Below are 24,739 nucleotides of genomic sequence, written 5' to 3'. Positions count from 1 at the left end.
TCCACGGCAAAGGTGTCTATAACTAGAGGGAATATGTTTAACGTACAGAGTAAGAGGCTGAGATGGGATCCAAGGAAATATTTATCTCATCCAGAGGGTAGTTAGAATTTAGAATGCATTGCCTGAGAGTGGCGGAGGGAAAGAATATCAAAGTCTTTAAGAATCTTGAAAAGCACTTCAATTAATAAAGAATATGAGGCTATAGAACAAATGCAGATAAATTGGATTTGAACAGTTCTCAATGGTCAGATGAAGGGTGACCATTCTTTTACTCCAGCATCTAGCCTCCTAAGAAAAAAAGACTGGTTTTGCCCACAATAATTCATTTCTCTGGATTGATGATAATATTAATTACACTCTCCTTTTTAAGAATTCGATCAGCCGCAGTCTTTTATTTCAAACATTCAGAAGTTATGACATTCGACTCTCTCAAAACACTAGTTCAGATATGGTTCGCTCCCCCTGTTTTTTTTCGACCCTGGCAGCAATGGAATCAGAACATTTGAACACTGAGAACTGAACAGCAATTTAGGAACTTTGAAGCCTCAAAAGAAAAAAAAATGAGCTGAATTCTTGCTCAGGATGTAAAAGCAGAAGTTTGTAGATTAAAGAGACAGGGAACGGAACAGGTTGTGGGCGGTTCGATTCCAGCGGGCGCTGTGCACGGACGAGCCGCTGCAGCGGGGAGCGATGCTTCAGCGACCAGCTGCCCTGGGCTTGGGCCTGGGTCTCCTCCTCAGCTTTGACCTCGGCCTATCCAGCCACGAGGCTGTGCCTTCACCGCGGCCCTGCCGGAGATCCGATGGGCCCGGCTGCGACCACCTGTGGAAGGCGAAGGAGCGCTCGGCCCTGGGCTGGAACTCCGACCTGCTCCTACCACGGGCCGGCGTGGGCTCGGGCCTGGGCCGGCGGCTTGATTCGCCACTGGATCCGGGCATGAGCGCGCCCCCCTTCACGCTCGACACCCTGGACGGGCCGCTGAGCTTCCCGTCGAGCCAGCGGCGCAGCCCGGCCTCGTTCATTTTCCACGCCTTCACGAACAAGTCGGGCTTCCTGGAGTGCCTGTGGGCCTCGGAGCCGGCACTCGCCCCCCTGGCCGACGCGCTGCCCAACAATAGCCATGTGATCTTCATGTCGTTCGACGACAGCGCGCCGCGGGACGTCCGGTGGATGAAACAGCGGATCGTCCAGGTGCTGGAGCAGCGGTGAGTGGGGCATGGGAGCTTCGGGGATCGGCGCGCCAGCAACGGATGCCTGCATCCCCAGGACCACAACCCGCACCTCCCCCTTCTCCTGCGCTGCAACCTGTGGGCTTCGTCCTGGGGCGCTGCGCATCGGGCAGAGTTCTGCAGTGACAGGCTGGCTGCTTCTGATGGACGTCTCTCGTCTCCAACCGGCTTAAAAAGGTTGCTTGGAAGAAGTAAAACACGAACATCTGTCCACACTGTGGTTGAAGTAAAAACAGGAGAAACTCAGCTGTGTAGGGTTAGGAGCCCAAAGGACCCCAAAACCCAGACATACACCAAGACAAGTAGTTATTTAAGCACGTTGTTTTTAATTAACTTTAAACATGGAAACAGAACCAATCTTTAACTTATCTCTATACTTAACTAACCCAACTTAATCCCTTTCTAATTCTGAGCGCACGTGTATGTAAATTTGAGAAAAGTTCTTTGGTTCACAGTTAATCTCACTTCTCCTTCTTCCAATTCTTATACTGTGCACAGAATTGAACATGTATAAAGTTTACCAGGCTTTGGTGCTTGAAAGGTAAATGTTTACCGCTCAGGAAGGTTCTTGTAGGGTTTGCAGAGAGAGATTTGTTGTTCCAGGATTTCCACAACTGAGGTACCACCATAGTGTCTGAAACTTGCCCCATCAGGGTTCTCTTTCTTTCAGGTCGCCATAGAGTTCCTTTCTTTTCCACTTATTCCAAGAGAAACATCAGACAAATAGGACTTCCAGCCATCCGCCACTCTGGAACTTTCTGTTTCCCACCAGCTTTTCCTGGCTTGTTTCAGCAGTGACTGTTCAGTCTCTTTCAGTGATACACACACACTGGCTGAGAGAGCTTGTTGAGCTTGGTCTTCTCTCTCTCCAACTGCCAAAAAGCCCATGTGACTCTCTCACTTGCAAAAAAAAACCCACCTTCTTGAGCAAACAACAGGAGTTATCCTCTGCTTCTATCTGTTGTCTTTGATAAACAAAACCCAGGAGTGACCCTTCTGTGAGCACTTTGCAGAAAGGTCAGAAGCCTTGTAGTTATCCGACCAGCCAGCCTGTCTCCAATTCCAAACAATTGGAATTACTATTCATTTTATGATGTAATTTCAATTAGTACCTACTTGTGAAATATGCATAAAATTCTCCATAGTTTTTGCAATGTTCCTGAATATGAATTCTTCAGTCTTTCAAATAAGATCTGTTTTAAAATGTGTGTATGTATGTAACCCACTAATCTTACCAAATTCCTCCTAATATTCATCCATTACAATAGCAAAGGTAAAAATACATAACCGACATTTCGGGCTTGAGCCCTTCATCAAAGTAAAAGGTTACTTGTCCTCTACAAAATGATGGAAGGAACGTCATTTGCCTGTATGGCAAACTGATGGATAGAGCATTCGTAGAAATACGCAAAGCCCATATTCAGAGATCTATATTTTAGTTCCAGACTGAAAACCAACTAGTCATGTTGGCATATAGCTCTACTTAAATTCACTGTATTAAAAAAAGAATGCCAAGAATAAAATTGAAAGTTAATAGAAAAACACAGTGGTAATAATTTAGTTTGGTTGTCTTATGAATATTAATATATCATCTACTTGCAACAATCTGTGATAGTTATTTAATTTTATGATTCCGGCAGCTGGAAAAGTGTGAAGGGGGTTGCCTTATGTGCTTTTCACGACGTGCTTTGGTTGATATTTTAATAACCTTCACAAAATTCATCAACACTGGATCTATTTTGTTTTAGAGTTTTGTTAGTTTAACAATCTTTTTGTATCATCCAGGAATCTGGGATCTGATGATTTTGTCTGAGTTCACCCTCATTTTTAATTTACATACCCCAAACATGCAGAGTCCATAATATTCATGGAAAAGTTAGTTTTAAAATTTATTTTTCATTCTTTTCTTCTTTGGCTTGGTTTCGTGGACGAAGATTTATGGAGGGGTATGTCCACGTCTGCTGCAGGCTCGTTGGTGACTGACAAGTCTGATGTGGGACAGGCAGGCGCGGTTGCAGTGGTTGCAAGGGAAAATTGGTTGGTTGGGGTTGGGTGTTGGGTTTTTCCTCCTTTGTCTTTTGTCAGTGAGGTGAGCTCTGCGGTCTTCTTCAAAGGAGGTTGCTGCCCGCCGAACTGTGAGGCGCCAAGATGCACGGTTTGAGGCGATATCAGTCCACTGGCGGTGGTCAATGTGGCAGGCACCAAGAGATTTCTTTAAGCAGTCCTTGTACCTCTCCTTTGGTGCACCTCTGTCTCGGTGGCCAGTGGAGAGCTCGCCATATAACACGATCTTGGGAAGGCGATGGTCCTCCATTCTGGAGACGTGACCCACCCAGCGCAGTTGGGTCTTCAGCAGTGTGGATTTTTCATTATAGTTCTCATAACTGTTTGGTTAAAAATTTCAGAACTAACTTGCTCGTTTTGTGTTCTCTAAACGTAATTGTTTCCAAATATAAAAGCCCTGGGTTTAATCTACTTTTGGCAGGCAATTAATCTATGCTGGTACAGTTACAAGGCAATAATCAATGGTTATACAGCATAGTAACAAGATTTTTAAGATACTGTGATACTAATCATGCTTTTCAGCACTCAGCTCATAGTCTTAAGTGCTATACCATCACTTAGCATTTCAAGTCATGCTTGTATCCTTTACCACCGATCAATGTAGTCCAGATTTCATTTGTCTTTCAAGTGAAAAAAAAAATCAGAATTAGGTTTATTGTCATGAACATGTGCCACAAAATTTGTTGTATTGCAGCAGCAGTATTGTACATTACAGGTGCAAAAATTGCTATTAATTACATTTCCTTAAATAAACTATTTAAAAATATAGCTGCCTAAAATTTTATCCAGAATTCTGAAAACCGATAACCTCCAAAAACTGATGCTTTTTTCGGTGGATAACTTATGCTCATCAAAGATGGAGTTTGGCACCAAACATGACCCGACGTGACCCTAGCTCAACTCCCGTGTATCCCGTTGCGTTCCACTACTTTATAAGCACCTCCGAATTGCCTTTACTGATGCCTGTCCAATGTTGCGGCACTTTCAGTTGGCCCAGCAGTTGCTCAATTGCTGTCATTGCTACCCTTAATCCCCCACACAGCTGAAACTGCTGTACCAGTACCAGCGCAGAGGAATCGAGAAGGGGGCTGTTCTCCTGTTGTTGGTACAGCGGGGGGGGGGGGGGGGGGGGAAGACAAATGGCAGTTGACTCAGGCCAGCGAGGGGGAGAGACAGCAGCGTGACTCGGGTGGGCGAGGGAGGAGAGACAGCAGTGTGACTCAGGTGGGTGAGGGGCGGAGAGAGATGGCAGCACGACTTGGGCAGGCGAGGGGGGAGAGACGGCAGATTGACTTGGGTGGGCGAGGGGGGTAGAGACGTCAGTGTAACTTGGGCAGGCAATGAGAGGGAGTAGAGAGGCAGCAGCGCCACTCAGGAGGGGGTGGGGAGTAGATACAGCAGTATGATTTGGGCAGGCTTAAAGGGATGGCAATCGAAATGATTTCGAACAATGGCGTGTCTGGTCCCGACAATCTGAGATAAAAGGTTAGGCACCTATAACTAATTAGTGCAAAAAGGAGAAAAAGGTGAGGTAGTGTCTGTGGTTCATTGTCCATTCAGAAATCTGATGGTGATGGGGAAGAAACTGTTTTTGTCACAATGATGTTTTTCTTCAGGCTCCTGTATCTCCTTCCTGATGGTAGCAGTGGGAAGAGGGCATGGCCTGGGTGGTGAGGGTCCTTGATGATAGAGGCTGCTTTCTTGAGAGACCACCTCTTAAAGATATCCTTAATGTCCTATGCATTGGCTCTTCCGTACCAGATAGTGATGTAACCAGTCAGAATGTTCTTTACGGTACACCTGAAGAAATTTGCAAGCATCTTTGGTGACTAAATCTCCTCAAACTTTTAACTAAACAGCTGCTGTTGAGCCTTCTCACGTGGGAGGTCCCACGGTTGACCTTCAGAGATGATGACTCCTAGGAATTTGAAGTTCTTTACTCTCTCCACTGCTGATCCATCAATGAGGACTGGTTTGCGTTTTCCTGATTTCACCTTCCTGAAGTCCACAATCAGTTCCTTAGTTTTTCTAATGTTAAGTGCAAAGTTGTTGTTGTGACACCACTCAACTAACTGATCTATCTCATTCCTGTATGCTTCTTCATTGCAGTCTGTGATTCTGCCGACGACCATGGTGTTATAGTCAAATTTGTAGATGGCATATCTAGTCACACAGACATGAGTGTAGAGAGAGTAGAGCCGTAGGCTAAGCATGCATCCTTGAGATTGTTAGTGAGAAAGAAATATTGTTACCAATCCACACTGACTGGACATCTGATGAGGATCTCCCCTCCTAGCTCTTACCTTTCATTCATGCCCTCTGTTTCTTTTTTTTTAAACTTTATTTATTCGTTCAAAATACAGATAAGTAACATAATAACAATAAACTAAACATGAACGATATATTTTATATATATATATAAAAGAAAAAAGAGAAGAAAAAAAACAGGACCCCCCCCCTTTTCAGCCAACTCTCCTAAGGAGAGCCATAAAGAAATAAAAAAAAGAAAAATTAAGCACACATATGAAAATCTAAACAATGTAAATCAAAATGTAAATATTCTGAATATAACAACCACTTATTAATAAAAAAAACTATAGTTATCACGCGAAACATACATATGTGATTTTTTTCCATTATTAAACAATATTTCATTTCATTATGCCATCTATTAACATCAATCATATTCGTATCTTTCCACGTACTAACAAACCATTTTTTTACTATCGATAATGCTAAATATACAAAAGCAAGTTGAAATTTATCTAATCCCAGACCTTTCAAAGGTTGCAAACTACCCAATGAAAATATTGTCAGATCTAAAAGTATCTTAATCTTATACAGGTTTTCCAGAAACAATTGTACTTTCTTCCAAAAAGATTGTATATATAATATATATATATTTGACCAAACATGAAAAAAAGTTCCAACAGTGTAACCACATCTAAAACACAAATCTGATTCATGAAAAAACATATTAAAAAAAGTGACATCAATTTTTCTTTTTCTTAATATATGCCAAAATGCATTTACGCTTAATCGGTGTGTTTAAACCTCGAACATTAAAAGTAGCAAACCTCAACTTTGACATATCCACTAATACTACTAAGAACTAATAATATCTATATATAAAAACTCAAAGTAATGTAAGTAGGCCCTCCAATTGGAGAAAAAGAAACCACAAATTAAAGTCTAAATAAAATAAAAAGAAACAAAAAGATAAAATTAAAAAAAACCCAAAAGAAAACCTACCAAAAGGTAGTAATCCCTAAACCAAACTTGGGTGTGGATCACCCACCAGTGGCTGATGACTAATAGAACATAGAGCAAATCTCTCCCTTCCCAGCCAAACAAAAAATAACAACAAGATATCATAATGACATAAAAATAAAGTAAGAATAAGTAAGTTCTTCTATTCATCCAAGAGATTCCAAACTCGATGACCCCATTTCAGGAGAAATTAGACTCTTTCTATCTCATTTCTCCCATTTCTACCATTTCTTCCATTTCCAGAACAACCAGATTTTTCTTTAGGAGACAATAATGGACTACGTCTTGGTCCTCGTACATCTGGCAACGAATCAGAAAAAATCATTGCTTCATGCTCATTCTCAAAAAAACGAGATTGAAAGTCCCCACAAAACACCTTCAACACTGCCGGATAACGAAAAGTAGACTTATAGCCTTTAAGCCACAGAACTTCTTTAACTGGATTAAATCGACGCCGACGCTGAATAACCTCTTGACTCAAATCGGGATAAAAAAAAACTCTACTATTCTGAATCATTAACGGAGCTTGTCGTTGTCTCGCATTTTGCACTGCTAGACGAAGTATTGTTTCTCTGTCCAAATAATTCAAGCATCGAATTATCACGGGTCTCGGTAATTGATCAGGTGGAGGCCTTCTTAAGGCTCTATGAGCTCTTTCCAATACCAAGCCTCCAGAGAAAAATTCTCGTCCCAATATTTGTGGGATCCATTCTGTAAAAAAACGAAGAGGATCTTGATCTTCCATACCTTCCGGCAAACCAACAATCTTCACATTATTCCTTCTACTTTGATTTTCCAAATAATCTACTTTCCTCTCTAACTTCTTTTCACGTTCTCGCAACTCTTTAATGGATTTTTCCACCTCCGTCAGTTTTTCTGTATTAGAGGCCACTTGCTGTTTACATTCCAAAAAAGCAGACTGAAATTTTTTTAAATCTTCAGAAAATACTTCCATTCGTGTATTAACTGTAATGAATTGTGACCTCATACTATCTTTCATTTGAGCTAACTCTTGCAATATCGGCTGAGTAACGGTACTTAACAGGTTAATGCCCTCTGGTTCTTAACCCCTCTGGTAAGATGTAAAGTGTCTCACTATCTCACCTGTCTTTAGCTCTTATAATTTTGTATATCTTAATTTTGTTTGCTCAGACTTCTTCATTTCAAGGAAAACTAATCCAGTCACTCCAGTTCTCCTCATAGCTGAAGCACTCCATCCCAGACATCCTTCTTGTGAATCTCCAGTGTATCACATCACAATTGGAGGTGTAAATGTTGAAACAGAGTTGCTGCAAAGATGGATATAACTTTTGGGGGGAAAAAAAAATATTCACTTTACAACACCAAAAGAGCAAAGGATTCTCAGTTTCTTTATGAACATTTTTTTCTCTCAAATACCAAAATCTTATCTCTCCTCTATCTGTGGGACCTCACTGAGTGTACACTGGTTAGAGCAGTGATTCTCAACCAGGGTTCCCCAGAACCCTATGGTCCTGCAAGAGGTCGTTATGGGATCCGCGAGAAACAGTGATAAATAGGCTAATGCATTTTTGAGTAATTTTTGTTTAATTTTATATTTGTAATTTTACTCTACACGGATGGCATATTGTTGGAAAATCCTTGGTTATTGTAATAAAGGCTTCAACCTCTTACGTTATTTAAAATGAAAACCTCAGTGTGAGGTCTCATATATGAGCAGTGTGATTTTTTTTTTTTGCATTGCCAGTAAATTTGACAAAAAAAGGGTCATTTTTTCCTTAAACGTTATCTGAAAAAAAAAATGTTTACCACTTGAACTACAATAAAAATATAAGAGATGGATATTAATAATGGTATATAATAATTTTTATGCAGGGGTTCCCTGTGACATGAAAACTATTTCAAGGGTTCCACAAAAAGGTTGAGAAACACTGGGCTAGAGGGACTGTGCATTAAACGTAAAGAGAAACTAAACAAGAAAGACTGCAGATGCTGATAAACTGGAGCCATATGCAACTCCTCTATTTCCCTCCTATTATGTCTCTTGTCCTCACCTACCACCTCACAAGCCTCTACATTCGATATATTATACTCTCAATTTCTGTCACCTCCAATGGGATTCCATCACCAGACACATCTTCCACTCTGTTGTCCACTTTCTGAAGGGATTGCTCCCTCCATGACTCCCTTGTCCACATCCCTTTCCACTAATAGTCCTCCAGCACTTTTCCCTGCAACCACATCATGCTACATCTGCACCTATACCTCCTCCCCGACTACCATTCAGGGCCTCAAACAGTCATTCTAAATGGGCAGCACTCTATCTGAAAATCTGCAGGGGTCATTTGCTGCATCTTTACATCACGGAGGCCATACGCAGACTGGGGCTCGTTTCATTGAGCATCTTTACTTCGTCTGCCACAGCACCCAAGATCTCTCAGTGGCCAGTCATTTCCATCCCCATACTTTCTGACCATGGCCTACTGTATTGCCAAGTTGAGCCAACATGCAAATTGAAGGAACAGCATCCTATATTCCATCTTGGTAGTCTCTAACCAGATGACATCAACATTAACCTCCAATTTCCTGTAATCACTTCCCTTGTTTTCTTTACCCTCTCTTGGTTTCTCTCATCTCTCTGGACCCATTCCTCCTTTCTCTTTCCGTCTCTTTTTCCTCCCCATCCTCTACCAGCTCACTACCTACATCTTTCTTCCTTTAGCTTCCCAACTCTATTCCTTTCATTCCCTGACTACTGTCCTCCTTTCAGAGAGCAAGTTCCTTGGCCCTCTTCCTCCTATTGTGGACAATAGGTGTTGATCCTCGATCCAGGTTCTAGGGTGAGGTCCCAATCAGTAAATTACTCTCCCTTGATTTAATAGCCAGGCCTGTGGGAAGTTACCACTTGATCCTCTGTAGAGGATCAAGGTACTCTCCGAACATAATGCATGAATTTAAATTCTCCAGCGCTATCTAACATTAACCAATCTCTAAACTATCACCTCCCAGGCAGCAAGCATTATCCTATCAGCATTAAGCTCTGCAATGTCGATATTGAGAACCAATCCCAGAGATATGTCCCCCTTTTCTCAGGTATTTTTTTTTACTGTTTTGGTTCCCCTAATTCTTGTAAATAAACTATTCTAGACAGAAACAGGACTGTTGAAAATTTATCAGCCAGGCTGTTATTATCAGGCAACGTACATTCTGGAGCCTCTCGCTGTTCTTGGGTATCTGCCACCATCCCACCATAAGCATAAACCAAGTTATATTTTATGTATTAATATTTTGATTAATGGGGGCGTGGCAAGATGGCGTAGGGAACAGACGTGCCTTCCAGACCTCTCCTGACTCTGATTTATTGTTTTGTCTTTAAGTGCCCGTTAAAGTTCTTTTAAAAGTTTATAAATAATAAGAGGTGCTGAATTAATAATGGTTTATATGCAAAAAAAAGATAAAAGAAAGATAAAAAAGATAAAAGAAACCATCAACAGACTGTTAAAAAACTACATTTTCCGAAATTATGTGAGCCTACTTGTTTACAAGAAGCCAGGACTCAACGTAGAATGGATCCAGAAGAAGACGTACAGAATTCGGCATTGAAACTCCGTTTTGAACCGGTAAGGCTCTCTGAAGGTCGCACTCAGCAGCTTTCAGAACAAAGAGCTGGCCGGGTGCCAGTATTTCACACAATGGCCACTGTGAGTGCTGTTACTGAGACTTTGACAGTTGAATCAGCTGGAGCGCCACCAGCTGGAGAGTTAAAGAGCTGTCATTCGACTGCTACAGTGGTGGCGCTGCAAAATGCATCTTCAATTACAACAGTTTTTCCAGACATCGATTCAGTGAAGATGATTAAAGAGATTTGGCTTAAAGATAACCCTGATCTTCAGTCTCCTGGCATTGCTGGGGGGACTTTGAGAGGGATTTTTATACGAAGTCAAACTGCTAGAAAAGATACTAAATTAAGAGAAGGGACAGAAGATCCCGTGGTCTCTAAGGAACAGCAAGATCCCATTATGCCTGAATCTACTTCTGTTGAAATGTCTGTTAAGGATCTTGAAGATAAGATATATTCTGTATTGAGTCACTTAGCTAATTTTGTGAACCTGTTTATTTCCAAGATTAATGCGATGGCGGAAGCCATTAATGGAGCTTTTAAGCTTGAAACCATTGAAAGATTTGAAATGTGTGATCAAGGTTTAGTCGATGTACAGGATCAACTGCAAGATGAAAATAGAATAATTGAAACATTGCAGATCCAAAATAAAAATTTAGCAAAAAAGGTTGATTATTTGGAGAATCAATCTAGACGGAACAATGTGAAAATTGTTGGTTTGCCAGAAGGCATAGAAGGACCAGATCCAAGAAAATTTTTTACTGAATGGATTCCACGAGTGTTAGGACAGGATAAATTCCCTGAAGGTTTAATATTGGAACGTGGTCATAGAGTTTTAAGAAGAAAATCTTTTTCAGGACAGAATCCAAGACCTGTTCTGATCCGTTGTTTAAACTATTGTGACAGAGAGACAATTTTACGTACGGCTATTAGAAATGCCCAGCAAAATAGATCTCCTTTGATGGTTCAGAATAATCCTGTTTTCTTCTATCAAGATTTGAGTCAAGAAATTATGTTTCAATGACGCAAATTTAATTCAGTGAAAGAACTGTTGTGGAAAAAAAGACATAAGGCAACATTCAGGTATCCTGCAGTACTGAAGATTTTTCAGGATGGAAATCAGCCAAAGTTCTTTGACAATCCTAAAGAGGTTATGGACTTTGCTCAGTCTCTACCAATCATGCAGTTTCAGGAACGATGTAGTCCTTCAAGGTCTCCAAAGAGAGTAGAGATGTAAGGTGGGATCCAAATTTTTAAAAGAAATGGAAGCAATGGTGGCCGAAGTGGTAACGTTGATTTAAAAAAAAATAAATCTTTTATTTTTTTTGAGAAGAGTTTAAATAGTTTAAATAATAATGATAGTTTAATGAAATGGGAGTTGGTAGAGGGAACTGGGTGGGCACTAGTTTCCAGAAGTCATCAGCTACCTGTGAGTTATCTCACACGCAATATTTTGGGGGAGTTACCGCTTTGGGCGGTTTAAACAGGAGGAGGTAGTCGTGACCTCCGACCTGTTTTTTTTTTCTTTTTAATTTTCGGGTTAAGAAGTGAAGGTTTTTTTTTATTATTATTTTTTAAATAAATAAATTTTTAAAAAACTCTTTGTTTTCTGATTGCAATTGAGAGGGAATTAGGAGGGTTTTTTTCTCTCCCTTTTTTTCTCTTTTTTGGGGGTTTTTTTTATCTCTTTTTTCTCTCTTTTTTAAGAGGATGATGTCACAGAAGATAATAAAATCAAAAATTGAGGATGTTGAATTAGATGAAGAGGAAGATGAGGGGAAAGGTGATAAGAAGAAAAAGAAAACCAAGTACAAATACATTGAGGGAGAAGAGTTTAATAAAATTAAGTTAATTTCGATAGAGAATTTTGAAGATGTTATAAATGAAGAATATGGAGAATTTTATAAGAGTTTGAACTTTTTTTTCTTTTTTTTCCTTTTTTTATATAAGGGGAGGGGAAGGCAATAAAAAGTTTATCTGACTGTTTTTCTAAGGGATGTTTTTGTTCTCTCGATGAATTATAAAGGAAACTTGGTATTAATGGAAATTCTGTATTTATGTATTATTAATTATGATTTTTTGTATAACAGATGTGGTTGATATATGATTTTAATATTTTAACTTAGTTTTAAAGTGGATTTCATTTGTTAAATGCATGTATTATGTTTGATTTAAATATATGTTTAAGGGTATTATTTTAGTATTGATTTTTTTTTGTTAGTAATTTTTTTTGTTGTTAAGTTTTATCTTTTTTTGTAAGTGGGTTTTTTTCTATTTTATTTGCAACATTGTTAATTAATTCTTCACTCTTTATTTTGGGGGGAGGGTTGGACTAATTTTAAATTAGACGATTAATGTTGTGTTATAATTATTGGGGGGGGGGTTAATTTGTGTAGTTTAATGATGTAGTATTCTAATTTTTATTATCTTATTTTTTATTATTTCTTTAAATGTAATTTTTATTTTATTCATGTCATAAAATTTTAAATAAAGTTTAAAAAAATATATTTTGATTAATTAATTGTGGCGTATACTTGACGTATTAATCAACACCATCTAAACTAGAAAGGACCTTACTTCTACATTATCACCTCCTAGACCTTGGTGAGCACTCAGAACAATTGCTCAATACAATCTGTTGCAGCAGACATCTCAATAGAGTAGCCATGAAGTGTAAAGATGGTATTGAAAAATTGAACTGTTTCCCAAGATTTCTTTACTGTTATTTCTTGCATGAAATGTAATTATTCACTCAGAGGTTGATGGATCCAAATAATTCATTCATTCATGGCACGTGCACATTGCTGGCATTGCAAGCAGTTATTGTCTATTCTAGGAGGTGGAAAAGGGTTTGTAAATGGCAGAAATCACAACCTTGTTCAAAAAAGAAGGGTGAGGACAATCTATGCAACTACAAGCAAGTCAGTTAAGCTTGTGTTGTGGAGAAGCTTTAAGATACAATATTTAGGGAGACAATTTATAAAAACGAGAAAATTGTATGAACTAAACTAATTTAATTATTTAATGAAGAAATAGAGAAAGTTGGTGAAAGGAATGCAGTAGATGTCCTCTGCATGGTTTCTCAAATGTTTGATAAAATTCCACACAAAAGCATGTTTCATAAATTTGAGACATATGAATTCAAGGACCATTCGCAGTGTGAATATGAAATTCACACACAGACTAAAAACAGAGGATAGTAGTTATTTTGCAGATTGGAGGATGGAAGCCAGTTTTATTCTCTAGGGTTTATTGTTGGGACTGTTTTCTCTTTTTAACAAAAAGCTAAGATGTGGGGAAATTAGGTAAAATTTCCAAATTGCATTTTATGCAAATCTTGGTAAAGTATTGTTGTAAAAACCAAATGCTAAACCAACTGAGCAGTTCTTAAGTGTCCATTGGAGGTAAAGATATATAACCAATGTTTCAGGCCTGAGCTGCTCTTCTCGGTAGGGCTCAGGCCTGGAATGTCGGTTTTCTATCTTTACCTTCTATGGTCGCTGTGAGATCTGCTGAGTTCCTCCAGCATTTCTGTGTTTTTACTACAATCACAGCATCTGCAGACTTTCATGTTTCATTCAAAACAGCATTGTACACTAAGGAAGTTAGTGTTAGATACCAAGAAGACTTAGATTGACTTGCTGAATGGGGAGATAAGCAAGAGGTGAAAGATAGTGCAAAGAACTGATTCATGATACACTTTGGTAGAAATACTATGAAAATAAAATCTTAGTTGCACAATGAGGAAAGACGTTAAAGGACATTTGAAATATTTGAAAAAGGAAATTCACCACTGATTTAAAAAAAAATGGTATATGAACATACTGTGATGATACACTGTGGTACATCACTCGGCCAACAGGTGGCCTAGGGACACGGCACCAGCCTAATGACATCCGACCACCAGGTGGGCCCAGAGGGCCCATGGTATAAAGCTGAGGTCCCGACCGTGTGCTCTCTCTCTCTCTCTCTCCGGGATCACTGTAAGCACAGCCAACAGCCAACTAGATATTTATGTGAATGCAATAAAGCTGTGTTGCCCCAAACTGTAATGTGCCTGTGTTTTCCTTTGGTGCAGCCTGCTACACATACATTTTGAAAGTTGAAGGAGTTGTTGGAAAGCTCGTGGTTGGGGAACCTGCATGGGCTGCAGGCTCTGTATACTAACTCATAGGAACCAAGTGTTGGAGCTGGGTTACAAGAGGGTGCTGAGGACAAGAAGGGCTCCAGAAATCCTTGGGCACTAAAGGCTTCCTGATTAAGTCGAATGTTTGGACTTGGAGCTCAGGTTACTGATGAATCGAAGAGGATTCTGTACAGCTGCAGAGGCTGTGGGAGTGCTGGAGGTGAATCTACTCAGTCAGTACTCAGTGCCTCTTTTGCTTCTCTTTCATACCGTAAGAAGCATCAGGCAATACTAATGCCGATTCTGTCTGCCTTACGCAGGCAAAAATTAAATTGTGTCATGTATGTTACATTTTAATGTATTACCTTGAAGTATGGTTAATAAAGCATATCTGGAATTTGGAAGCGGTAGGGAAAAGCAGGCAATTTGCTGGATGAAAGGATCCTACTTGAAATGTTGACCATTCTTTATCTCCCACTGATGCCTCTTGACCTGTTGATTGCCTCCAGCAGATTTGTTTTTTTTCTCCAGGTTCTTTGTGTCTTTCAAAGCAGGGAGATTACGTTGGTTTTGTATAAAACTCTTGTTAGGCTAAAATTGGAATAATGCATCCTGTTTTGCTCAGGAATGGAGTAGAAGTCGTCCAGAGGATATTTATAATGGATAAAACGAGAGAATCCAGAGTTGCTTATTGAAGCCAAGAATCTTGAGAGGAAATACAAGATTTTGATTAGAAAGGATAAATGGAGGGAACGTTTCCAATTACTATATGATTCAAGGATTGGGGATGGATATAAAATTTAGAGCAAATATTCAAAGGGAATGTGTAGTTCATTTTACTTAAAAGAATTATTTAGATGTAGAATTCATTGCTTGCGGGAGTAATGGAAACAGAATCATTCAGTACCTTTAAAAAGAGAATTGCAGCATTTTTTAAAATTTAATTTTACATTGGAAAGACGATAATTTTATGGGCAACTGAGAACGAACAGGGAATGGGACTGACGTGTTTGCCCGACAAGGACCCAGTCTCCTCCTTTGATTCCATCATATTTTCCCTTGAGAAAGATAATAAGGTGCCTCCTTCTGAAGAATTGGCACTCTTAAAGTGTAGAAAACTCCAATATTTTGACGTAAATATACTGATGGAATGGCTATGTATATCCAAGCCAGGATGATGTATGAGGGGAAAGTGCAGGTGATATTTTCCCTGCTTCTACTGCCTTTCCCCCTCAAGCTAGAAATTGAGAGTCTTGCAAGTTCTGTCAAAAAAAATAGCTTTGGTGTAATGGATCTTGAACAAGATATTCGTGCAGCCAGGGTATGTGGATAGTGGAGTAATTGTATATTTATGGAGGTGATTTGAGTTTCAGTTTGTCACATTCAGAGAAATGTTGCATTGAAATCTAGAGAAATCTAGAGAAGCAAGTTTTACCTACTTAATCCATATCTGTTTCATAAAATTTATTTTAATAAGATCTGGAGCCAAATAAGCTTGTTCTGAGCATCAGTGATATGTTGGTAAGTTACCATTGACCACAAATTTATTGTCAAGCACATTGTACAAATGCACACATGCATAGAAAATCTTACTTACTCCCATGTATGATTAATTGTGAATGAAATGTATGTAATGTAATTGATTGTATGGCATCTATAAATAATTAAAAAAAAAATCTTACTTGCTAAAACAGAACAGGTACTTGAAAAGAAAAACTACATTGGTAAAGTAATTGGATTAAATTAAAAGGGACGATAAATACACAAGATAGATATTAGATATTCACGGTAATCTTCCTGCAAAAAAGGTGACTTGTAATTGTGCAACTGTCCTTTTGTGCTGTCGGAGTCGTCTAAGATGAGTGTACCAAGGGGAGGTTCGAGGCTGATTAACTGAAAATAAATGAAAAGGTAGGATGAAGGTGGATGTGTTGAATGTGGATTTTCTATAATTGAGACATGTCTTACATATGGAAGACAAAGAGCGAAAATAACCAAATTCTTCTCAAGTTTTTGTGACTGGTATCTTATGTAGAGTTTGGTGCTTGGACCTGAGTCTCAAATCTTAACAACAATGTGTTGCAGAATCAAATGTAACACTTTCGAGTTTGTTGTTGACATGAAACTTAGTGGAAATGAGTGGATGCAGGGGCTTTAATAGCAGACGAGCTAAATGAATGATACCATGGCAGATAAAGAATAATATGGAGAAGCACGAGGTTATGCACTTTTGTGGAAAACAGCATCTTTTGGATGAAATTAGGAAATATTTAACATGAACAATGTGTCATTGTACGCAAGTCACTGGCAGGTAACATGCAGAGAACTAAAGGCAAATGATATATTGACATTTTTTGTAAAAGCGTTTGAATACAGGATCAAAAGTTTGAGCATTCTGGTATCAGAGGTGACTGATCTGTTGTATGGGAGAATGAGAAGGCTACGCCAGAGAGAGGTGGTTGCAGTTGACTACAACTTGAGTTCTCCGTCCACTCCCACTCTGACCCTGTATTATTATAGTGAGGACCAATGCAAGTTTGAGAACCACAATTCAATCTTCTGGAATCAGTTTCAAAATCAACAACTGTTGGTAAGTTGCTTTCTCTGTTAGTACTTGGATTCAACTAGTTCTGCTGTAAGTTGTGAGCAATCCCTTCAACCCATGATGATAGCAGATTATGCCAAATCTCTTCTGCTTGCATGTCATGCATATCCTTCTATTCCATGCATATTCCTCATCTATCTAGAAGCCTCATGAGATCTGTTTCCACCATTAACCCTACTAGTCAATGTAAAAAAGCAAAATAAATAACATTTTTAAAATTCCACTCCCCTCACTTTAAATGCTTGTCTTCTAGTATTTTATGTTATTATCCCAGAAGATTTTGACCGTCTATTTTAAGGACTTCTTTCAGGTTTCACCTCAGCCTCCATTGCTCTAGAGAAAACAACCCAAGTTTGTTCGACCTCTCCTTGTAGTTCATACCCTCTACTCCAGGAAACTATCCTGGTAAATCTCTTATGTACCCTTTCCTTTCTTTTAAAATCTTTTTATTAATTTGATAGAGAGAAATATTACATCTACATATTGTTTAGATATTAATTAATTATAATGCAATACAGAATTTGAGTCAGATATAAGTTATGCATTGTCATATATAATTCTCAAATAAAAGTGAAATATCCTTATGAAAATTTCACCTCATTTTCTAATATCGAAATATAATGGACCCTTTCCAAAACTTCCATATCCTTCCTAGAATGGAGTTACCAGAATCGCACACAGTTTTCCAAGGGTGACCTCATCCTAATTTTAATTGGCTACAACATGACTTCCTTACTTTTCTACGCAACCTAATTAATGAAGTTAAACATGCCATACATCTTCTTTACCAGCTTATCTGCTTTCAGGGTGCTATAGACCCGGGTCCTTCAGAATCTTTTGCTCATACTTCCTGTTTATTAGAGTATTTTACATACATGTGTATCTGCACCAAAGGAAGAATTTCATTGCATTTGTTCATTGTATATGTGTGTATGATAATAAACTCTAATTTCATCTCTCATTTTTCCCACCCAGTCTGCAACTCAAATGATGTTTTCTGTCGATCTGGGTCAAGTTTACATCACACAAGAGAAGGGGTTGCATGTTCTCATTTAGATCTGCGCCTAAGTGAGTGAGAGGAGAGATATTCCTTGGTAGTTGCACATATAAGGAATGAGTGCTTACAAAACATCCACTTGTTTTCCCGAGCACATTGTATTCTGACTGAAAACAATATTTATTTATAATAAAGTTGACATATATTGACCTTTAAAAGTGAAATATTCTTTTTGACTTATGTATTATAAAATGCAGATACTTATTGCAGTCTTAAATTTAATGACGGTCTGATAACATTATTATTATGATTCCACAGCCTTGAGAGATCTCGATGTAGATGTTGATGCATCTTTTCTGGCTAGACCCTGGAGTAATTGCTTGCTGGGCTGAATGAATGCTCAGTACAAAGTCTGCTACCAGAAATAAACACTGGAACTGGTCCTACATTTATAAGCATCATTTAAAGTGGTGTGAAGGTGATCCATGTAATCAAGAAATTAACTGGAAAGTCAGACTTCGATGACATTGTTTCAGGCTTGGAAGGGAGTACATTAATTGAGTTCAATTTTTTATTGAGTTAATTAATATCCAGATGTTGAACCCCAGAACAATGGGGAGATTGAGAAATCCATTGGTTTCACCAGATGCAATCCTGATGCTCTGGAGGCCAAGCTAATATCCACATCTTTCCAATCATGTAGGGACCTGTTTGTCAACTTGCTCTACATTTCATGGGCTTGAGAACTTTTTTGGACCAATCTCCCCTTGGGGACTTAGTCAAAGGCCTTACTTGTAAACAACTTTTTCTACACTGTCATTATCAATATATTTGATCATTTTATATTCAATCAGATTGAGCAAATAGGATTAGTTTCTGTTTTTCCATATGATATTTAATCTGCTCTCTGAGAATTCTTTTCCAGTATCTTTTGTGTGCATTTTCTCTTTATATATTGAGACTTGCACCAGAATTTCACCTTCTCTGTCTGTGAATCTTCAAATTATAAATTCATCCTTCGAGAATACCAGTGAAAAGTATTAATTTAGAAACTCATTTAAATCTTCCTACTCCTAGTGCAGATTAGAGAAAAATATATTTCTGAAGAGAGAGAGATGAGAACAATTGAATAGAGAGGCCTATGAAAAGGGAGGTAAGAAAATGTGTGAGTGAGCTTAAGAGTTAGCCAATATGCTATAAAGAGATTCTTGTTGATTCAAAATTGTGTCTCAGATCAGGAACTCCAAATAGTCCAGTGAGTTGGATTGAACCAAAAATACTTTAATGTAGTCAAACATATCATAAATACATATTACTATGTTGATAATGTTTTCTTTTTACAATGTTTGGAATAACATATTGCCTCTGTCCAGACACAGGAACTATTTTTGTGCCTTGAACCAACAGACTGTTGGGTTTTGAACCAAAAGAACACTGCAGTGTCTTTTGTTGCAGCTGCTGAATTGTAAAACTTTCAGAAACTTTGATTGTCCAATGGTTTATTGCACAGCTTGATGCTTGTGAGGTTGATTAATAATGAAAAAAAATGTGCAGGAGAAAGAACTTCAACAAAAACTTTAAAAATGTGGTTAAATAACTGTTCTGTTTTACTTTCTTTTCCTGCTGCTCTTACACATTTTCACAAAATGTTTCTTGGCAACTTAAATGGATATGTGGCAATTTTATCTTCAGCTAAATTTGCTGAAGATGTTGTGTATTAGTTGTCAGTGTGCACCCTTTGTGCTTTTTGTTCTTCCCTGTTCCCCAGTCAAGGTACCTTTCTTTTTATTAGTCTGTTCTTTGCACATATGATCCATGTCTAGGAATCACTGTTGAAAAAAATACTATAGATATGCTACTTTGTACTTGTTATAATAGAAACTTCACACAAGACAGCCATACATTTCTTTCATTTCATATTTTTCTTTGGCTTGGCTTCGCAGACGAAGATTTATGGAGGGGTAATGTCCACGTCAGCTGCAGGCTCGTTTGTGGCTGACAAGTCCGATGTGGGACAGGCAGACGTGGTTGCAGCGGTTGCAAGGGAAAATTGGTTGGGTGTTGGGTTGCATGTATATGCCTTGATGAAGGGCTGTAGCCTGAAACGTTGGTTATGTATTTTTACCTTTGCAAAATGAAGGACACTGATTGACCTATTGAGTTTCTCCATCTTTGTGTTTTTACTTGCATATTTTATATTTTTTGTTTGAAAAATATAGTTAAATTGTCACAATGCAATAAAAAAAACATTTGAAACTGATAAAATTATTACTGTATTAAGATGACATTTTATGTTATTATGTTACTGACAGGGTGAATGATACCAAGAAAATTAAAGACTTGCTTTCTCGGCTCCACTTTGTACCAATTCCCGTGTTTGCTCTGGGTAACTGGATTCCTGCTGTCTTTTATTCCTGGAGATGTCAGGGGAAGAACTGTGGTCTATCTCAAGTTCTTTTCACTTCATCAGGTATAACTATTACTTTTCAAACTGGAATATTTTGGAAAGTCCAATACCCAACATCCTTTGGCACTAAATAATTGATATATTTTTTCATTGTGTTATTATTATGTAGTTTTATCAAAAAGCTAAGTTAACTTTAAGAAAATCAACAACCCAACTCAACAGGATCTACAGTCTCTTGCTCTAAATAATAAACATTCCAAGGTATTAAAATTGCTGAAGAAAAGCTGAAGCTATTGCATTAACTTTTTTCCAAAACCATTTGTTTTTAGTATAGTGTGTATATATTCAGAAAAGGAGTAAGCATTTTATGTGATGGTTTAAACAATCGAGATTTAAAAAATTTTTTACATCTTTTGCTGCTTGCATTTCATATGTATTTACGTAACTTTCTTGTCAGTACACATGGAGTTTAAGTCTCACTGGGGGCGGGGGGAAAAGAACATCCCATCTTCCTTTAGTTCTACCACTATTTTTGTCAAGTACACAAAAGTGCTGGAGAAACTCAGCAGGTCACGCAATATCTATAAGAAATAAAAGGCAGTCAACATTTCAGGCCTGATCCCTGTGTCAGGAATGCAGCAAATTAGTAAGACACCTGAATAAAGAGACTGACGAAGGAGGAAGGAGAAGGGGTAAGAACACAGGATAACAGGCAAGAGATGGGAAGGTACAAGAGAACAAAGCTAAAAGATGATGGGGGGGGGGAGAGAGAGAGAGAGAGAGAGAGAGAGAGAGAGAGAGAGAGCACAGGTCCAAGACGGAGAGCACTGTGAAAGAAGAAAGGGAAGTTCCATATTTTCACACTCGTAAACCTTCTCCCCTCTGACTGAAGAGAATGTGCTCAGGGTATGATGAGTCTTTCAATACGTTAGCTGTCTTTCTGAATGAGCTGGAAATGCGAACGGAGGCCATATAAAGGAGCAATGCTTCTGTTATGTTCTGAGCTGCATTCCCACTTTTTCTAGCTTGAGTAGGGAAACTCCCATACTGTGCTGTGATGCATCCACTAAGTATGTTTTTGATGGCGCACCTGTACAAGTTGTTGCGGGACAAGAGGGACATGCCGTACTTTGTCTTTTAAGAAAGTAATGGTGTTGGTGCACTTTCATGACTGTCACATCAATGTTTTTTTTAATCCCAGGTCAGGTCACTGGAGATATTTATTCATAAGAATTTTAAGCTATCTATTCTTTCTATTTTAGTGCCATTAATATGGATGGGGTGTGGCTTCTGCTTCTTCTCCTTGTCGATTAGCACCTCCTTCTTCATAAGAAAATAATCGCCCTGCATCAATCTGTGCCACTTGTTTTATTTCAGAATCAAGAATGACAATTGTTGGCAAACGATTGGATGCAAGGTATGACTGGATAATGAAAAGCTGGAAATCAGTGCCATATATTCTCAAGGATGGCGGAGATGGTTGTAATCTTACCTTCGCAGTAAAAGGTGCTGTGGCTTTGGTCTCTGAAGGAGGGAACTGTTCATACTTCACAAAGGTACTAATTAAAATAATTTATTTTGTAAGTTCTTTTATACAGTGGTTCTCAACTTAGGATTCAGATCCTCTGGATCACAGAGGCTCTGTAGGACTTTAATAATATTAAGTAATATTAAGCCATTGAGTTAGAAGGTTAAAAGAGTAAGTAAAAATAAATAATGTATTTGGTAGGCTGCTTGCCTTGGCTGAAGATTGTTAGCTATATCTGGGATTTCCCACAGCAGCCCTAACTCATCAGGAGCACCTTGTTACATCAGATGTTTATGGATTGCGCAGATCCATAGTTTTCTCAGTATAAATAAGATAGGCTACCATTCAAAGTGGGTGAGAATCATTGCATTATTGGGGTTGTGCCTCCAACAGAGTTTTTTTTTAAATTAGTAAATGCCCTTTTTAATAGAATCACATATAATAGATACTGAATTATATGATGAAGGCAACAACTCTGAAAGATTTACACATGATTTATGAAGACCTGGAAACTGTTAAATTGATTTCCTAAAGGGGCCAGTGACAATGCCTACACATTGCATGCATCCAGGCAGGAATTTACAGTGCTGAATTCCAGATTTAATTGTAGATTAAAATAAAATGTTTACAAATTGTAGATATACATTTTACAGATTGTAGATGTACATCTTTTACCCTACAAAATATTCAGACTCCTCTTACAATGGTTAAAAAGTACACATGTAGATCAGTTTTAATCCACCTATTTCTGTTGACATTTTTGATAGTTTTTAAAATCGTTTTGTCTCGATTATTTTGACTTTTATATTTTAGATCATGAACATGCAAGAGTCCAGTCTATAAAATATCTGAGCATCTTTCATTTCCCTGAAGACATTATAGTCTTTCATAAAGCAATGGTTTTCTGGTCACAAATGGCATCTTGATGTTTTGTTTCTCTAACATTAAACTTGAGACTTCTTAGTTCAAAATGTGATGCAAACTTTGAAGGAAGAATGAATAGAATTATATATTTACACTGGAATTTTTTTCAACCTCTTCAAATAAGTGTAGGCGATAACTCTGATATTGCCTTGGACTAGTTTTTTGCATGCCAAGCAGACCCCCGTGTCTTTTTCTAAAAATCACTGGCAGAAAGCACATGTTCACTTTTGAGTGGTGTCCCTGTTATGGAAGAGAAGGCCAAAGGAATCATTCCTGAAACAGGCTTTGGGCCCATAGTATATGCAAATAAGGGGCTATATGGATAAAATTCAAGAACTTCTTCTTTACCCCATTTTCCAACGATCATGAGGAAGAGGGTGGGAATTTGTGTATCTGCCTGTCCCGCATCAGACTTGTCAGCCACAAACGAGCCTGCAGCTGACGTGGACTTTTACCCCTCCATAAATCTTCGTCTGCGAAGCCAAGCCAAAGATTCTACAAGGTTAATGGTAGATCAAGGAATGCACTATTTTGTTATGTTGGGAGTATTCTATACCATATAATATTTTGCAGTTTGTAAGATGGTGCTTGTAACTTTAGTATGTCCTATCACCTCACAGGTCATAACCAACAAGGTGAATTCTTAAAATTATTTACTTGAACATGAATTCAGGGAATCAAGATTTCTCTTTCTCATTCTTTGTTCAAAGTAAGAAAGTGCTGTCAGACAGCAAATATTTTGTCCTTTTTTCACCTGCAGGAAAAAGAATCTCAGGGTTGTATTGTACTCTAACACTAAATTTGAACTTTGTATTCCTTCTAATCTCATTTACTTGCCATTCCATCCATTGGTTTTTCCCACTTCTCCTAGTGGGCACAATTTTCCATCTTTAGATTCCTGTCAAATTTTATCATCTGATCTCAGTGGTGGGCTAAAAACAGGGGAGCAGAAAGCAACAATACAGAACAAGGTATGGTTTTTTATTATTATTTCTGGGTTAGGAGGAGCAAGAGTGTTTCTCCATGCACTTTTCAAAAATATTACACAACACATGCCCAGGACTTCATTGGATTCTACCCTGGAGCCTTGTGTTTGATCACCTTTGCCTTAGATTATTTTTCACAATTCCATGCTGCTACTCTTCTGCGAGTCTCCCAGGACCTCATTTGTCACTCCTATCAAGACAGACTGTGCAGAAACAAGGCCAGTAGTTTTCATCCATGGATGCTCACAAAACAGAGCAATTGAAATTCACATGCTCTACTTATTTGTGCATGGACTTTGCCTCTTCTATTTCATCTCACAGTGTAAAAATATGCAGAATTCCAATGAATTTCTAGATTACTTTAAATTTATAGTATTACCACTTCAATTGCTGCTAGAATCTCAATGCCACAAATCCTCCTGGCTTTCCACATCAAACCTTCTACCTTTTACAATTTAGTTATTTCATTTATGCATTTTCTACCCATTCTACCAGTTTATTACTTTCTTCCATTGATAGTCATAATTGTCGTTAATGCACTTATTTTCCAATTCTCTGCATGTTTTACTGACCCTTTACTCAAATCTCTTGGTGCCTGCCACATTGACCACCGCCAGTGGGCTGATAACGCCTCAAACCGTGCAATTTGGCGCCTCACAGTTTGGCGGGCAGCAACCTCCTTTGAAGAAGACCGCAGAGCCCACCTCACTGACAAAAGGCAAAGGAGGAAAAACCCAACACCCAACCCCAACCAACCAATTTTCCCTTGCAACCGCTGCAATCGTGTCTGCCTGTCCCGCATCGGACTTGTCAGCCACAAACGAGCCTGCAGCTGACGTGGACTTTTTACCCCCTCCATAAATCTTCGTCCGCGAAGCCAAGCCAAAGAAAAAAGAAACTCAAATCATTGTGTTCAATGAACAAATGCAGCTTAGAACAGAACATGGCATACTGTTAATTTATTCAACCATTCACAAATATATACTCAATCTCCATTCAGTTTCA

The 24,739-nt window shown here is 38.5% G+C and overlaps 1 protein-coding gene across 3 annotated transcripts in view; it reads left to right on the top strand.

The window, feature by feature from the left end:
- Nucleotides 1-536: 536 nt before the first annotated feature.
- Nucleotides 537-24,739, top strand: part of LOC138751432 (uncharacterized) — a 114,553-nt gene continuing 90,350 nt past the window's right edge. The window contains exons 1-3 of one of the 3 annotated variants that reach the window (XM_069913681.1): nucleotides 537-1,205; nucleotides 20,202-20,359; nucleotides 21,674-21,852. In XM_069913681.1, coding sequence (XP_069769782.1) covers nucleotides 691-1,205; nucleotides 20,202-20,359; nucleotides 21,674-21,852 — 852 coding nt within the window. In that variant the 5' untranslated portion in view covers nucleotides 537-690. Of the gene's footprint in view, nucleotides 1,206-17,885; nucleotides 17,961-20,201; nucleotides 20,360-21,673; nucleotides 21,853-24,739 lie in introns of those variants that run through there. The other 2 variants (XM_069913682.1, XM_069913683.1) reach the window with 2 other exon arrangements.

The sequence above is a fragment of the Narcine bancroftii genome, chromosome 1 (assembly GCF_036971445.1).
Source record: "Narcine bancroftii isolate sNarBan1 chromosome 1, sNarBan1.hap1, whole genome shotgun sequence".
NCBI lineage: Eukaryota > Metazoa > Chordata > Chondrichthyes > Torpediniformes > Narcinidae > Narcine > Narcine bancroftii.
This window is presented reverse-complemented; position numbering and strand designations above follow the sequence as displayed.